We start from the raw sequence: 15,252 nt of genomic DNA, 5'->3' as shown, positions 1-15,252 counted from the left end.
GTACATTGTTAGGAGTTTATACTTTGAATATAATCAACCATACTGAGTAATTTTAAAATTGGGTGAACTGTGAGAGTAGAACAAGTGTATTATCTTTTCAGACAGAGCACAGCCATGACTTTGAATAGTGTTCCTATGAAATCACAGGCAGAAAGCCCTAGCTAGATCTTGTGACATTTCTGGAAAGAGTGGTCTGAGTTTTCACAGTAATCTGTTAATATGTGGTATTTTAGGATTACAAACAAGTTGTAACTGTAGCTTTATCATATTGCTGAAAAATCTCTTTGTTGTCTCAGCAGTTAGTACTCGGAATACTTGAAGACTACAGTCATGTAAACTTCATGCCTTTGAATGTCTCTAAATTTACTGCAAATGGAAATAGAGCATTAAGGTACTACTGCTCATGGCTTCTGTAATCCCTGTAGAGTGCTTATTATATGTTATTTTTAGGATCATTCATGCCAATTCAAAGTAGGTAGAAATTATGTTTAGTTGAAAAGAGATTGTGTTAAGAACATTGGTAGAACTTTTTATTTTTCTTAGAAAAATAATAGGGGTTTTTTGTTCTTAGAAAATCTACAAATGGTTGAATTCACTTTGTGGATTTTGATGGAATGAAATTGATTTCCTGTTTAGGCTAGAGTAACCACTGACGATGCTTCTTTTTAAAACTGGACTGGCTTTAGAACCAGTTCAGAAACAATTTTTATTTTGTCAAGCTTAGTGCTGCCACAAGAAATCTGTGAAACCACACATCTGTTGCACATTTATTTAAAGTAATTTAAAATCATTAGGTTGAATTTTAAATACTTTGCCAGTCACTGAACTTTTATTCTAATACAAGTCTGAGATGTTTAACAGAGACAATTTGCTCAAAGTCCAGGAACTTTGACTTTAATGTTCAAAGTTGGGAAGGTGGGTTCCCAAAGAAACCACTCCCTCCTGGAGACACCTGGCAGTTTGTCCAACAGGCCATGTCAGCTGGCTGGCAGTGGTGATGTGATAGGTGGTGGATTGACTGATCATGTTTCTGAACAGAACTGAGAAGAACAGGGATATATAAACCCTAGTACCATTAAGCATGACACTTCAGGATAAGCATCCATGTGGGTTTTTTGTATTTTTAATGAGTTAAAATGGTTAACATGCAGCCCCTTTGCCCAGTAAAGCAGCATTGCTGGTTTTGTTCGGAATAAAGAGGAACTTCAGACGGCTGAATGAGATGTTTCAAGTAAGGTTTTGTTTAAAGTTGGATAGTCCTTATTCTAGAAACTTTGCCTTGCATTTCCTCTGTTAAGGTTTTGCACTGAACCAATTATAATATATTTGATTTGTGTTTGTAGGCTTGTTAGGAACATAATTCAGAACAAAAGAAATGAGAGTAAATGTTACAGTTGCAAAAGAACTGTACTTATACTTTGATCTTTGGTTTAAATACTTTGTACTTGTCACTCTGTTGCTCTCTGAAAAAGTTACTTTTATGGCATCTCAATAGCAACAGTGTGGCCTAACTTTAAAAATGTTTCAGCAATTTTAGTGCTTCCAGAGGGGAATGGAAACTAGTAAAACTTGGACTTTTCTGCCATTGCTCTGGAAAATCTAGGAAAAAACCTAGGAATATTAACTTTGAATATCCACCAGTGATTGCTCAACCCTGTAGATTTTCATTGAAGTACATGTGCATCACATTTCAATATTTTTCTTGCTGCTTTCCTGGGCTTGGATCTAGCATGGAGATGCAAATTATTCTCCTCTGTTCTGTTACTGTTAGATTTCTGACAGCAGTGGGAGCACATTAAATCCCTCAACTCCTCTTGGATTTCTGAAAAACAATGATGATTATTTTAGGGAAGTGCTGACCTACTCTTTTAATAAAGAACTTGTCTTGCATTCCACTTTCCCATTTTTAGAATCATGGTTCATATTGCTCTTGCTTCACAATCATATAACATCCTTGTGGAGAGTACAGCAGTTGCTTACCTGGAAAAGTAATATTAGAAAAGTGTGTATTTTTAGCTGCCTTTTGATGTGATGTAGCAGCTGGAAACAAGGAGGAGGGACAGCATATGGTGATCTGACAGCACTACCAGCCACAACCTGGGAACCACTGTTTTGGACTTGAGACCAAAATGTGGGGAAACCATTTCATAGGCTTGATTATGCCCATTGTGCCTGGCACTTCAGTGATCCACTGTGGCTTTGCTCTTGGTTGTCAAAAGTCTTATTTCAGAGTCCTCCCCATGACTGTACTCAACAGATGTTGTTAATGCATAAAAGAAAAGCAAGTTCTGTGAAGCTTTTTGTTTGTTAATATGCACTAAAAATATATAAAAAGCAGGCAGTTCCATGGACATGTTTCAGAAATACATAGTAAAATATCCCTTTTACATAAGTGACTAATGGTAAATGTCTAAATGAAAAGATATTCTAACTATGAACAAAATCTCTGCTTTTGCCTTTGTAGTAATCATGTCCACAAGTCAAAGAAGGAATCTAGCAAGTTCATATTGAGGTATATTCTCAAGACAAGACACAGTGACTCATTTGCTCTTCTGGGTAAGAAAGGTATCTTTATTCTCTTGAGTGTGACAAAAAGTACTTAACCTTTTAAATTTAACTTTTGAAAAGTACAGTCTGTCAAGCCAATATGCTGGGGGGTTGTGGGTGGAATGTTTTGTTGATTTTTATTTGTTCTTGAAGTTTTTTGGGCATGTGTAGAGAACTTCACACCCGTCTAACATCTAACGTCTAAATATCTTAAGATATTTTAGACTAGTAGTGCAGAGGAAGAGCAATAAAGAGCAGTTTCAGAATAAAAGACTCCACTGAGTAGCATATGATTGGTTAGAAAAGTAATTCTAAGTTCATTGTCACAAAAATGTGTACATTTTCAAACCTGACTTGCAAAGGGAGTAGAGTTTATATAGTATCTCGTTCTTTTCTCTTCCCAAAAATCTTAAACAACTCTCTGACTAGGAAGCAAATAAAAAACTTAAAACTTGAGACAAAAGTGTAGAAGTCAACCTTATATATATCTATTGTGTTGACAGGCTGGCAGCCAGCAAACATGTGCTCCCTCATAGTCAGCATGGATATTCTGAGATACCACAAACAGCAATGATCATTGCAATGACATGATAGGTGTTGGATGCTTCCTGCAAATCTGTATGTGGTCTGACTTTAGTAGTTGATCCTAGCTTGATCCAGACAATCCAGAAAGAAAAACAATTTTAGGATTTTTTATTTTAATCAGGAAGACATTCTTTGCTCATCTCCTTACAGTCTTTATGTATACATGGAACTTTATGTATACATGGAACTTATGTATACATGTGGCATCTTCTGTGTGCAACATTGCTCTGTGTCTCCCTCCTTAATAACCATGTGGGTGCTGTGCAGATTGCCCTTAGCACTGTGTTGTAAGTAACTTGTACCAGTAACCATCAGAGACTGAAGGCCTGATTTCCCCCTTCTCCCCAGCTCCCTTATCCACACTCAATTCTTAAGGTTTTATTTAGTGCAGCGGGTACCTGGCTTGCAGGGTTTGCTGGATCATCTGATGACAGAATGAGAAAGAAAGCTTTTGTTTTTTGTTCCTATCAAAGTCAGGTGTTACACATTCATTGTGTTTCATGTTTCTCTTGTAAGCTATGCCTCTGACTCTTCCCCAGTCTCAGTGGATTCTGCTATAAAGTCGTAGGCTTACAACCATGCTCCTGTTATAAGGACTTGCAGCCTGGATCAACAGAGTATCGCCTACTTGTTTATCATCCACTTCATGTCATGAGCCCCCATCCATTCAGTCACCACTTCAGATTCCTCTCCAGTTAGGAACAGAAAACAAGTGCAGCAACAAAGGAGTGTTGCTGCACAATAATGTGTTTCCAAAGAACAGAACAGTTTCCATAGAGAGTTAAATTAGATAAGATGACTGTCCTGGGGTGACTGATTCTTGTATTCCCAGTTGCCTTGTTTATGTTACATATTAAGTTCTGCACCTTTAAGACTGGCTCTGAGAGCGAAGGAGGGAAGAAGCAGCGCGCAGTTTGTGTTGAGGAAAAACACTCACTGCCCCGCATCCTGCTCCTGGACTGTGTTGTCGGCAGCACGGACAGACAGAGGGACAGAGTTTCTCTTTTGCTTTTAGTTAGATTTTAGCTAGCTGAGGCAGAGAAGTTTCCCTGGACTTTTTTCCCCCTTTTTCTTGGATCTGTTCAAACCTACTGGACTGAAAACCCAGACAATCCCCAGGAGCTCACGCCTGTGGCCTACCAGGGCCTGGGCCTCAGCACTTTCCAGCCCTGAAGGGACTGATAAGAACCTGAGCGGGACAGGCTGCACCACATGAAAAGGACTTTTTCTGGATTTGCCATTTCATCAAACAGTGAGAGGTTTTATTGTTTAGTATTACTCAATTTATGTTAAATAAACAGGTCTTTTCCACTTTTCTCCAAGGAAATCTTCTCCCGAACCAGTTGAGGGTTGGGCTGCTTGAATTTGTTTCCTGGAAGGACCCCATTTGGTGGTTCTCTCCTAAATTTTCCCTAAATCAGGACAATGACATATTTTAGTCTTTTAAGTTTAGCACTTTTCTCAGAACTTAATTAGATCTAATTTAGCTTGGCATTGCCTGACTTTTTTTAGTGCAGAATTAGCCTGTTTCCCTGTGTCCTAGGGCTAATTTCAGCAGTCTTGTTCCAATTATCAAACTCAGTTTCTAAAGATGTAATTTCAGAATACACACTGCTAATGTTTTTATCATTTTTCTGTATCTTCATGATTCACTGTCATCGTGTTTGTCATCTGTGCATCTCCACTGTCATCTCTGGAACTGCTTTCTTTTTAAGTGTTCTTACTAAAGATAGGAAGGCTCCTTGGGCTTTTTCATTCTTTTATATCTTATGTAATAAAGCCAGACCATTGGTTGGTGGGGTTTTTTTTGGCTGTTTTATATGGCTTATATTAATGTATCAGAGACTTTATAATTCTAAAATTGTCTTTCAGTGATTGTCTCATCTAATAATGATGAATGTTTTTTTTCCCCCTAAATTTCTATTTTTGTGCTAATTCTTTTAATCTCGCAAAGCTATATATTGGAATTTATGTGGTCTGCAGCTGGAGCTTTTGCTGTTGCATGGTATATCTGGACATTTGCAGTGTACTTGTTGGATTTTACTAACTGCTTTCGTAGTTTGGAGTGACTTGAACAGTTCTTATTCAGGATTTGTTTTACTGCTGCTTATTGGAAGCTTATCAGGGAGTCATAACATATGACTTAAAAATTCTTCCTAAAATGAAGAATTTTAGACTGTGTATTTCCTATTCATCAAATACAACTATGCAGACCTGCCTACATGCCTACAGAAAAATAGGAGGGCCTACTTGTAAATTAAATGTTTGTAGTTTCTTAAACACTTTATTTGTGGTGATTTTTCTAAATATTCATTTAGAAAATATTCAAAAATATGGATGTTTTTCTAAATATCAAAATGCTGTTATATATCTTGCTTCCACATAACTCTAGAAAGACTAGGGCATTTTTTTAAATGTATTGCATTCAGTTAATAATAGTCATCTTGGGTCTGTAACTTAATTGGTAACTGAAGATGTATCCTCATGTTTTAAAACTATATTTTTATTTTAATATTTCTTCTCTTGAATTTAGATAACATAATCCATGGATAAAGTGGGAAAGATGTGGAACAATTTCAAATACAGGTGCCAGAATCTCTTTAGTCATGAGGGTGGAAGCCAAAATGAGAGTATAGTTGTGAACTCCAATAATTGCTCATCTGGTAAAGACAAAGCCATCCAGATAACTGACTTGACTCAACAACCCAGCAGCCCTTTGAGAGAAAACATTGCTTTGCAATTAGGCTTAAGTCCTTCAAAGAATTCAGCAAGGCGGAACCAAAACTGTGTCACAGAAATTCCTCAGATTGTTGAAATAAGCATTGAGAAAGAGAATGACTCGTGTGTCACCACAGGGGCCAGGCTTGCTCGAAGGGACTCTTATTCTCGGCATGCTCCTTGGGGTGGGAAGAAGAAGCATTCCTGCTCTACCAAAACACAGAGCTCCCTGGATACTGAAAAAAGATTTGGTAGAGCACGAAGTGGTTTGCAGAGGAGGGAGAGAAGGTATGGGGTGAGCTCAGTCCATGACATGGATGCAGTATCCAGCAGGACAGTAGGTAGCCGTTCTCTGCGACAGCGTCTCCAAGATACTGTTGGGCTGTGTTTTCCCATGAGAACTTACAGCAAACAGACCAAGCCTCTGTTTTCTAACAAAAGAAAGATCCATCTCTCTGAACTAATGCTTGAGAAATGCCCTTTTCCTGCAGGCTCAGATCTGGCCCAAAAGTGGCATCTGATTAAACAACACACAGCGCCTGTGAGCCCTCATTCAACTTTCTTTGACACATTTGATCCTTCCTTGGTTTCCACAGAAGATGAAGAAGACAGGCTCAGAGAGAGACGTAGACTTAGTATTGAAGAAGGGGTTGATCCCCCTCCCAATGCCCAAATACACACTTTTGAAGCTACAGCACAGGTAAATCCATTGTATAAACTGGGACCAAAGTTAGCCCCTGGTATGACTGAGCTGACTGGGGACAAAACCATAACACCTCCAGGGAACTGTGACTCCGAAGAGGACACAACGACACTTTGCCTGCAGTCGCGCCGACAGAAGCAGCGTCAGATGTCAGGAGAGAACCACAGCCATATCAGCAGGCAGGGGGCTTGGAAAGTGCATACTCAGATCGATTACATCCACTGCCTCGTGCCAGACTTGCTCCAAATCACAGGTAACCCATGTTACTGGGGCGTCATGGACCGCTACGAAGCAGAAGCACTTCTGGAGGGTAAACCCGAAGGCACTTTTTTGCTCAGGGATTCTGCGCAGGAGGACTACCTCTTCTCGGTGAGCTTCCGCCGCTACAACCGCTCGCTGCACGCACGCATTGAGCAGTGGAACCACAACTTCAGCTTTGATGCCCATGACCCCTGTGTGTTCCATTCCTCCACTGTTACGGGGCTTCTGGAACACTACAAGGACCCCAGCTCCTGCATGTTCTTTGAACCATTGCTTACTGTATCTCTGAATAGGACCTTTCCCTTTAGTCTGCAGTATATCTGTCGGGCAGTAATCTGCAGGTGCACTACGTATGACGGAATTGATGACCTTCCTCTACCCTCAATGTTGCAAGACTTTCTAAAGGAGTATCACTATAAACAAAAAGTCAGGGTGCGATGGCTGGAGCGGGAACCTATAAAAACAAAGTAAATGAAAATCAAAATAAGCTTCTGGAACATGCTTTTTTTTGTGTATTACAGTTTAACTGCAGCAAGTGCACCGACAACGTCTAGCTTTTCTGCAATATCTTATTTAAGCTGAGTGTTAGTATCCTGTCAGATGCTGCCTGCTGTTAATCAAACTAAGTTGTGATGCCTCTTGGAAACAATGAGCAGATAATTCTGCACGTTTTTCATTAAGGCCTAATGAAAATATTTTTTGCTAATTTCTAAATATTTTGTTTCCCTTTTATAGCTGTAGTAATTGGATGAAGAAACTATGAGGCATTTCCCATGAGGCATTCATGTAATGCTGTTAAAGAAAGGCTTTATTGGAGGGGCATTTTTGCTAATATTTGAAGTGTTTTTTTTAAATTCTTTTCTTGAAAACTTTACTCAGAGCAATAATTTAGCTCACAAAAAAGTTTCCAAATATTAGTGAATATTTTCATGTAATGAAGAGCAGTTCATTAGAAGCAGTCCATTAAGAGTTAATGGTGCTTTGATGCTAACAGATGAATCATGCTTTTCACAGTGTATAAGGTTTCCTAATCATTAAGACTTGAATATGCCTGCTCAGTACTGTAATTCTGTTACAAACACTTGGAGATTTAAGTGGCATTGTTAGCAAAGGTAATACTGTCTCAGACAGTTAAAAATACCTTCCAGTGTGAATTGCTGCTTCTGTGACAGGACACAGAATTAGATTACTGCTGTGAAACATAGGGTTGTGGGTTTTTTCCAAAACAGATTTTGGTGGCCTGACTGCTAGTAAGTTACAATGGAAGGTAATAGTGGCAAGAAAAAAATGTTTAATTATTTAAAGTTGTCTGATATTTTTATGGAGAACATGACAAGTGGTTGAATTATTATAACCAGAGTATAATCTGACATATCTGAAACAAATGTCAGGTTTCAAGGGTACTGATACACTTTATTTGTAAATATCTTTCCATCTGCGCTTTTAAAAATGTTTTTAAGTAATATGCACTGATTATAGTTTCAACAGATTACTTGGAAACAAGATTCTAACTTCGGTTTGCTTATTTAATTGGAGATGGAACTTAAAGTAGTTCTGTCTTAGATATTTTGCACTAAAATTTTGTTGGAATGCCCTGACCCCTGTTTAATGTTTTTGTACCAATTCTGAGTGCTCCCTAGTTTCTTTACCAGCTGCTACAGTATTTTATTTCTTACTTCTCTATGGCAGTGACCTGTGCGAGGTAGGAAACATTTTGGCTGCAAGTACAATAAACGTTATTCTTGTATGCTACACTAACCTTTCTATTGATGTATTTTTCTGCTTGCTGTGCCTTGTTCTGGCTTTTTGTGCTAATAAAGTACAGTATGTTCAGTGTTATACTTGTATATCTGCTCTGTTTTTATATATTCATGTAACTTGTAGCAGTTAAATTAATTTTTAATAGGCTTCTCTTAGCATTTAGGATAGGTAATGCACAAATACTGTGCAGCTGAATACTAGTTGGTCAGCACACCATATTCCTGTTTTTTGTTACAGTAACTTGACAGTGTACACCACTGAATAACGTTTCTGTAGTCACTGCAAGGTAATGGACTTGTCTGCAGGCATAGAGCATTTTACAGGTTTTTGTAATGCAAAGGATAAACGTTAAGCAAAAAGTGTTCTAAGACATTATTGATCCCCTATAATGGTTGCTGAAGGTGTTTCAGCTTGTTATATAGGTAACTGCTAAGGTTGATATTTTGATACTCCCCACTGAGGAATGCTTATTCCTTTAAATTGGCAGTACAGCAGTGGCATTTGTTCACTTTTAGGCTATTTTAATAAATACTTGTACACAAGCTGGTCAAATGTCCTGTTTTTACCAAAGAATACTGTCAATTTATGTTGGGGTATTTTTTTAGTTAAAAAAAACCCACAAAAACTCAAGAGTGGAGAGGTGCAATTTTTGTTCTATCAAATATTTATCCCAAGCTATGATAAACCAAAGTATTTGACAACTTCATCTGAACCTAAGTAATGTATACGTTTATGTTGGCAGAGCCTAAAAGTTTTACATCAATGGTATCGTCATTATTCCTGAACTCACAATGCACCTGAAGACGAATGATTTAAATAATTTTGTAATGACTGGAACAGCACTACATAAAAGCTCATACTATGAGGGGTTAATCTGAAGCACCCAGAAAGCACTTTAAAACATGTGTTTATATGCTTGTGGAAAGTTTGTGATCCCGTTATGCATTCTTTGTAGTAGATTATCTTTTTTCATGTGTTAAAAGACTTCAATTGTTAAAATGGAACTTTGTTTAAAATCTGTAAATACTAAGTTTGTGTACAACTGTGCTAATGGTCTCTTAAGTTTTGAATTGTGTGTGTCATTGGATATGCAATTCTTGATTTAAAATCTGCTCTAAGCATAAAAAGAGGAAAAAGTCACCAGCATGAAATTGCACCTAAGTGTACCTTCACTGTGTTGTTCTCACTGTTCCCTCAGTTAAATCTGAAAGCCAGATGAGTTTACTTAAATTCTTGCTTTTAATATTACTGTCATACAGTCAGCTTACAACCAAGCTTTGTCCTGGTGTAGCGACCTGTTTTCATTTACATCTGTTGCAGTTGCTTGTCATGAATTAGCTGTGACATTGTCAGTGTGGTCAGGAATACACATTCATCTAATTTTTAATCGTGTGGTGGAATCTTTGGGGAAAAAAAAATAAATAAAAACCCCAAACCCTTCTCTCAGAAAGTTTGCTCTTGCATTTGTATAAATAATCTTTATGGAGAGATCTGCTCCCCTAAAACACACAAAAAAGGAATGGTCTATTTCTCTACAACTTTTTTAAAGCTTTGCTTCACTGAAATATACAGAATGATTTGCTAGTGTGGTTATGCTAGAATGAATAGCTTTTTAAATTTTGGTGGACTTGAGTGTTGACTATTCCATTTGCAGTGTATTTCTTAATGAATACATTTTCAGTTCTAAAGGCATTTTAATGCTAGTAGGTGGGGAATGCAAGTAGTTGATTTATCATTTGTGTTTGTCATTCTGGTTTCATTTAGAAAATCTTAAACGTGTCTTAAAGAGATGCACAAACCACAGCTTTATCTTTTTTAATTTAACAGTAGGATTCAATGTAAAAAGGTACACTTGTATTACTCCAATCTAATTTGGTTACATGACAGATGAGTTTTTGAGCCTCAATCTTGTCAAGTTTTTTGAGGTGATTCTTGTTTCTGCAGAAAGAGCTATAGAAAGGACTTACCCCATAGGAAGGTTTTGTGTATAAAAGGTGTTTTATATCCCTGTGGAATTGGAGAAAGGAAAATATAGTATATTTTGAGTATACAGGTGGGTCTATGAGTTTAGGATTTTTTATCAGTTTTATCAGGTCTATGGTATTTATCAGTTTTAATTGCATAACTCTTAAATACTTGTAAGGCAGGTAGACACTTGTACAGGTAATTTACTTGTCAGAATGGAACTTCTGAAGAAAATAAGTTACAAATTAATGTTTTGCATTTATGTACTTTTATGTGCATTTGAAGACTTGCTGCTTACAAAATGATAGTCCTTATCAGAAGCACAGAGTTGTGAAAAGATGTGTCTATCTGTAGTGTTTGACAATGTGAAGTCAAGCCTTACAGATATCACTCAAATCCTTAAGTCCATATTTAACTTTAAGGTTCTGCACTAATTAGAAACAAGCAAAGATTCTGAATTTCTCTGATAAAAATCCTGTTTGCTCCAGTCTCCATGTATAAGCCAAAATATTTGCAAAATGCTTTGAAGCTTTTCTCTGCTGCAGAATTACATGTAAGACAGAAGTTGTCATGGTCAGAAGTTGCTGAATACCAGAGAGATGTATCTGCAGGCATCATAGTTATTTTTTTTCCAAAATTATCATGACAGTATTTAATGGAAAAATATGAACTGAATCTTAGTTGATTCTTTCTAAAAAAGCATTTGTCCATGCAAGACATTTAAAACTCGTATATAAAATTATGAAAGTGCTTTTTGAGCCTCCTTTTGTGAAAGTTTTGTTGTGAAGTGAGCACATATGTGCCAAACTTTAATCTGCAAGTATCTGGCACATGTATATTTATATGTTAAGAAGATGCCTCTAAGCATGTTTACATTCATGGTCTTTTTTGAAGGTACTGAAATATGGTGAACATTAATATATTGGAATTCTAAAAATCCTCTCTGTTTTATGTCTGTGTATGGCATGCTTTGCAATTAAAAGGACTATTTTATTTGGATCTTCACCTACACTTATATATTATGTCCAGTTGATTGTTGTGTTTTTTTCCTGCTGTTGTCACACTTACCTAAACAGTTGTCTCTGGACTGTGACCAAAGGAGATTTTTCATACCTGTTATTTTTAAATAGAAATCAAATCAGTTGCTTTTAAATTATTAACTATGAGGTGTGGTGTGACACTGCTAATTGCTCTCCCTTTTTGCAGTATTGATGTACAGAGAATCATTTAGCTTGACCATGAGTTGTATCTCTTGAATTTAGTTGACTTTAAATGAATGAATTTTAAGTATTTTTTTAACTGAAAATCCTCCTGATGAGGGCTTTGAAAAGAAAAAGGTTTGATGTTTTTATGTCAAGATACATAGAGTGGATGTTTTGCAATGAGATGAGAATCTCCTGAAGATACTTTTTAGAAGTCTTTCCCTGTCACTGTCTTAAATCAAGGCTCTTTAAAAAAGAAAAAACACAATCCCAACAATCTCATGAGGACTTAAACCTTACAATCATTTAAAAACCGAAAAAAAATCTGGTGCTTTTACTTAATTTACTCACATGTTGCCAGACTGATTTTAGAATAGTTGTTTCAAGAAGCAAATTAAATCTGTTATTTCAATGAAGCATTGCCATTTATGATTTTATAAAATATTCAATTTAAAAAAAATTGTCTACCAACAGGATGTTAACCTGATACTGTATTTGTTGTTATCAGGGTAACTATTGTGTGTATGCTTTTTGAGCTGAGTAAGTGTTCACTTTGTAAATTTGCATTAAGGCCACAGCTGTTACCAGCAAGGTTCCCTAGGGCCAATGAATTTATGAGCTGAAGCTCCTGGTGCTTGACCCCTTTTTGTCTTCAGTAGGAAAATGAGACTGTGTGATACAGGTGGTGTTACAAATTTCCATGTTAAGCACACAGCTACACTGACAAGCAGAAACTTATCTGAACTTGCTTGTCTAGAGTAAAGCAACCTCTCTGCCTTCTCAGCAGGAGCTGTAACTTGGTGGCACATTGGCAAAGAGGAATCAGAAATAGGTTTTGCTCTTCCCTGAGCAGCTGTTAAACTGAACATGGGGTGTGTGCTTCCTTTGCGATAGGGTATCTGAACTCCTTAGAGCCCTGAGAATTTTAATAGTGTTTGGAAGATACAGAAGCATTTGGTTGCTTTGTCACTTCTTGCTTTTGTTGTAGTTTTGCAAAAGCTTGAAGAGATATATTTATTAAAATTGAATCTATGTAGTTACCAACTGTATAAGCACTACTTTGCAATTTCTTTACAGTGATATCAAATTCCTACACAATTATACTTAAACTGTTTTTGGAAAATGAATAATGACACTGTAGGCACAAATTAATTCAGATTGCACTATAAACTTTCTTACCAGAAGCCTTCATTCTTTACAAAGAACTATGCGATCTCTACACAGAAACTGTAGCTTTGGTGGTGCGCTATTTGGTAGATGTCCAAAAAAGCGGCATCCAGACGGTCCCTGGACCTTTTCTGACATTCCAGTTGAAGGGGCCTGGCAGGCCTGCTGGGCACTCGAGGAGTTGGCTGGCAAGCACACCATGCCAAGCGTCACCTGATGCCAACACCTTGTGTAACTGTGCTGGTTTAGGTTGCCCCAGCTTAGATGTTTTTTAACTCACTGCAGCTTAAATGTTTCTCCACCCTGCCTAATTTGTCGTCGTTATATGGTTGCCAAACTGTCTTGCATCTTAATGGAGTAAGAAATTTCATGTGATTTATGGCTATCCAACCAGTGTATTAAGTAATAGATGGCTCTGTCTTAATAAACGGGGTATAAACTGCCATATTGTTTTCTTTTTATATTTGTTTGGGAGCAAAAAGTTGTGGGTTTAATGAGTTTATTTTAAGTCCATGCTGTAAATGCATAGTTTTACAAATATTTAGTTGCACATGTTAAGAAAGATAAGTAGTTAATCAGTAACCCAGAGTCCTTTTCTGTTTCATCTAAAATACTTGAGCAAAGAGATCCTCAGACTGATAGTTTTTGTCTTCAGAAGGTTTATCATTCTTTGAAATTCATCAATTAGTTTAGTGAGTTTTCACTTAAATCACTTAAAAGTGTTCTTCTCTCCAGCTGTGGGCTAAGGACATGGTTTTGTGACGTAAACATATCTTCTAGAGCACAGCCCCCATGAGCACAAACTAAGGAACGGATGTTGATGTCATCCTGTAAACTGAGAATGTATCTCCTCTGTGCCTGATGGGACCTGCTTTGAAAGCAAATTAGTGCAAGCCCTATGGCTAATTATGAAAACTGAGGAAAATGCTGCTGGTGAGCAGTTATAGCAGAGCACAGCAACAGCCATGTCACAAGCTGAAGAAGTGAGCTGCACTGTGGAGCTATTTTGGGCTTCTAAATTTGTTAATTATGTATTTTCTAGACCACTGCTCCTAAAAATACATTTAGTCTAGGCTCCATTGGAGTATTTATATCTCATCACTGGTAAACTAATAGAAAACTGAAACCCTGAAAACAAACCATGTGTTTTTGGCTGTTTTATATAGAGATTGGCCTTGTAGATTTAGCTCCATTGGTACATGGAGAAGGCTACATGTCTTAAACTCACCTGAAATAAATCCATAATTAATTAAGAAATGAAAGTTACGGGAATTGATTAGCCTGTTGAAGTGGTGGGTTTGAAATACTAAGCTTTAATTCTGTAAAACTTATGGCAGATATCCTAATATTATATTATGTATTTTATATATTTAGCTAAGGAAAATACAGGCACAATGATATTTCATAAGGGTTTCAAAACACCAGATGTTCTGAAGCTAAAGTTCCTAAAATCACTATCTTCTGCATCACTTTCCAAGGGAAGTGAATTTTAGGAGTCTCTTAGAAAGCTATTGTGTTGTGACTTGGCATGTATCTAGAAGAGAACATGCCATTATATAGAATAAATGTAGGAGGGGCCTTGCAGAGAACGTCTGTTACACCAGCACAAGTTATGCAGAGGGGAATATGTTCCTGTAGGGTTTTTCTGGGGCTTCTAAGTGTCCAGTAAGCATTTATTTGGTTACCTAAATTGAATGCAAGTGCTCTAAGCACAGTAGATTGCTGAAAGTGACATTGCTGCCACTGAACACAGGACCTGGACAAACAAATCCATAAGAAAGGTTTGTGTTGTCACTTCACCTCTGAAGCAGCTGGTGGTGTGAGGAACATTAGTGTGGTTTCACATCTGAGCTTCCCAACATCTGATAGCTTGGGTGTGGACGAAATAATGTTGGCATGACCTACTTGTGAGACTGTTTTCAGTTCACTATCCCATCAGGTGTTGTGGGGCATCTGGGAAGTAAAGGTTATAAACCTTCAGTAGGGGTTTTCACAGCTTCTCCTAAAAAGTTACCAATTGCTATTTACAGGGTTTCTAATCCTCAGAATAGCATTTGTTGTAGCTCTCATCTTTACTTTAGTAGGAATACGTAAATTTATCTTGATTTCAAGAGTGGGACAAAGACTTCACAAGGCCACAAAGAACTGCTTGGAATCAGACTGGCTGGACATGGAGTAAGTGGGATGTATTGCTGCTCAGGTTTCACTTTTGTGGAAGAAGAACAATGATACTTGATTAATCTGTGAAACGCTTTGTGGTCTAGTGAGGAGCATCATGTATGTGACACTCCCTTCAGCAAGCAGTAGACTGAGGTAGGTGTGTGTATTTGCACTTCAATGTTT

The 15,252-nt window shown here is 37.3% G+C and overlaps 1 protein-coding gene across 8 annotated transcripts in view; it reads left to right on the top strand.

Moving 5' to 3' along the window:
- The window catches only part of SOCS5 (suppressor of cytokine signaling 5), a 74,152-nt gene that overhangs the window by 25,242 nt on the left and 33,658 nt on the right, over positions 1-15,252 (top strand). For 2 of the 8 annotated variants that reach the window (XM_058836966.1, XM_058836967.1), the window contains exons 2-4: positions 300-391; positions 2,465-2,556; positions 5,666-13,354. In XM_058836966.1, coding sequence (XP_058692949.1) covers positions 5,678-7,285 — 1,608 coding nt within the window. In that variant the 5' untranslated portion in view covers positions 300-391; positions 2,465-2,556; positions 5,666-5,677 and the 3' untranslated portion in view covers positions 7,286-13,354. Of the gene's footprint in view, positions 1-296; positions 392-2,464; positions 2,566-5,665; positions 13,355-15,252 lie in introns of those variants that run through there. The other 6 variants (XM_058836968.1, XM_058836964.1, XM_058836965.1 and 3 more) reach the window with 5 other exon arrangements.

This window comes from Poecile atricapillus, chromosome 3 (genome assembly GCF_030490865.1).
Source record: "Poecile atricapillus isolate bPoeAtr1 chromosome 3, bPoeAtr1.hap1, whole genome shotgun sequence".
Classification (NCBI taxonomy): Eukaryota; Metazoa; Chordata; class Aves; order Passeriformes; family Paridae; genus Poecile; species Poecile atricapillus.
The sequence above is the reverse complement of the archived record's forward strand: the minus strand, read 5'-3'. Positions and strand labels throughout refer to the sequence as shown.